The 2,589-nt window shown below is 31.9% G+C and overlaps 1 protein-coding gene across 1 annotated transcript in view; it reads right to left on the bottom strand.

Annotated features, from left to right (window-relative positions):
- Positions 1-2,460: 2,460 nt before the first annotated feature.
- LOC108746929 (nucleosome-remodeling factor subunit NURF301) overlaps positions 2,461-2,589 on the bottom strand; it is a 12,451-nt gene continuing 12,322 nt past the window's right edge. Inside the window, exon 17 of the mRNA XM_018484048.1 lies at positions 2,461-2,589. Coding sequence (XP_018339550.1) covers positions 2,550-2,589 — 40 coding nt within the window. The 3' untranslated portion in view covers positions 2,461-2,549.

Raw genomic sequence — 2,589 nt, 5'->3', positions numbered from 1 at the left:
TATATATATATATATAAATCACTAAAAGCTTAATATTTAAAAGTTTTAAAAATGTATAAATTCTATTTGAGCTAGCACAGGATGTATGGATGCAAACTTCCACTTATTTAAAAGATACATCTATTATAACCTGTGCTGGCTCAAATAGATTTTATATATTCTTAAAACTTTTAAATATTAAGCTTTATATATTCTTAGATTTCTTTATTGGAGCCTAAATTGAATTTTAATTTAAAAAAACAAACTTTTTGGATCATGTGTTCTCTCAGGTTTCTCTCTATTATATGTATTTCTCTTTGTTTGAATATGTTTTGAAACACAATTTGAATTCGATATATATTTCAAACATATGGTACGTTATAACTTGGAAAGCATTTTATATTTAAGGCTCCTGGATAATCACTTCAGTCATATTGAATCGTGACGTCATAAGCGAGAAATGATGTTTGAAATGACGTTGATTTTTCTTGCATACCATTTGTAAATAAAGAGAATTTAGATAAAACGAAATGATAAGATTGCTTTAAATAAAATTTAAATTCATCTAAATTCTCTTTATTTATAAATGGTATGCAAGAAAAATCAACATGTCACGATTCAATATGGCTGGAGTGAGTACTCAGGAGCCTTAAGTTTTTATTTGGAATTTTTTCTTGGATGAAGTTCCGAAAGGGTGAACCCTCCTGATTTTCTTGTTGTTTGACATAGTACTGTATTTTGGTGTGCTGATTACGAAAATGGAAGTTGGCGACAGTCATTTTCAAGGTCAAATACTTAAAAACCGATTTTTTCGAAGTCGTGCGCTTCTAAGCAGGGGGGGGGAGAGAGAGGGAGGAGGTGGGAGTTGTTTCGCGTGTAAGTAATAACGCTTAGTCCGATTATGCGGCAAATAACCACGCGAAATGCGCAAAAAATGTAAAAAAAATAATTGTTTTTTAAATATTTGACTTTGAAAATGGCTTTGTCGCCAATTTTCATTATCATATTCGTAATCAGCACACCAAAATACAGTAGTATGTCAAGCGACAAGAAAATCGGGGAGTTCATCCTTTCAGAATTTCACGCAAACTCGTCTTTTCTTTCTTTCTTGTCTGATTTTTTAAATATAATTTATATACATATTTTTATTTACATTTTAATGATATTTATATTATTGTACAATTATAAAAATTATAAAAGTAAAAAAATTAGAAAAAGTAAATTTTAAATTTATAAAAGTAAATTTATAAATGTTAACAACTATAATATAAAGTTGTTGCGTTTTAAAAATTAAAACATGAGCGATTAGATCCTTACAAAATTTATAGCAAAGCATAGTACAGTAACACAACTTTGTCTATTTACGAGATGGAAAGAAGAAAAAGATATAAATAAAGATAAAACAAAAAGCCGCGGTCGCTTCTGGTTGGATAACGAAAATCTCAGGATTGATCAACTTATCTTTGCCTCAGAATTGACCAACTTATCTCGAATTGAAATTACATCTCATTTTTGCATCTTAAATATTTACAATTTCTAATGTATCTCCAATAATCGTTTTAAGAAAAACATCGAAATTTAAAAAAATCGTGCTACTGCATTAATTTAATAGCTACGTTAATAGCTGTTTGGTCATGCTATACTGAAGCCTCGTAACAGCGCGTAGTTCGCTTTGAATTGTAATAATATAACGTAGTCTTATTACATATATTACAACCATGAAACTCCTATTGGGTCCTATTGGAGAGGACGCAGTTATCGCTATTCCTCATTATATTCTTCATCAACTACTACTGCGTTTAACGTATGGAAGCGATTTTGTGCGCTATTTCGAAGTTCCACTGTATTTGATGTTATGAGATCACCGTACTTGATTGTATGTTACGCTTACTTTTGGGCCGTTTCGCGATTTTCTTGCTTCACAGCTGGTCTTTTCCTGGGTGTCTCCACCCAGTCTTTGTCATCTTTGTCTTCAACCCCGCTGGACGATGATTGCGCGTTTGTCGGTGTTGTCGCTACTACTGTTGCTGGAATGTTCGACGACGGTGCCGGTCTTTTGCGCGAAGGCGGACGCGGTGTTATTGCCGCAGGTGAATTATGAGTTTGATTACTAGTTACTGAATTTTCTACGCCACCCTTCATTTGCTTTTCTTGATAACGTTGCAGTTGCAACAATTTCTCTTCTATCTCTGGATTCAGATTCTCTTGTTTTAAAGCATTTTTAATCGCTAAATCAAAAATAAATAAGAGTATTTAAAGCAAGGATGTATGTAAGAAATGTTTCTCGAAAAAATTCCAAAAAAAATTATTAATATAAAAAACATGCTTTTAGAAAATTTTGTGGTATAAGAAATTTTGAAAATTTTTGTATAAAAACACTTTTATACAATTTGATCGATTTTTTGCATACTAACTTTGTTGAATGTAATCTGGAGTTAGTATAAATTTATTCGAAGATGAATCGCTTCCTTCTTTCACGGATTGGGACGATGGTTGTTGTCCATTAGCTATATTTGCCTTTTGTGTGTCATCTTCTGTCACGTTTGCTACACGTCCTACTTGCTGAACGACTACTTTTGGTTTTTCTGTCGATTTTGGTGTTGTCGTTTG

The sequence above is a fragment of the Trachymyrmex septentrionalis genome, unplaced genomic scaffold (genome assembly GCF_001594115.1).
Source record: "Trachymyrmex septentrionalis isolate Tsep2-gDNA-1 unplaced genomic scaffold, Tsep1.0 scaffold19, whole genome shotgun sequence".
NCBI lineage: Eukaryota > Metazoa > Arthropoda > Insecta > Hymenoptera > Formicidae > Trachymyrmex > Trachymyrmex septentrionalis.
The sequence above is the reverse complement of the archived record's forward strand: the minus strand, read 5'-3'. Positions and strand labels throughout refer to the sequence as shown.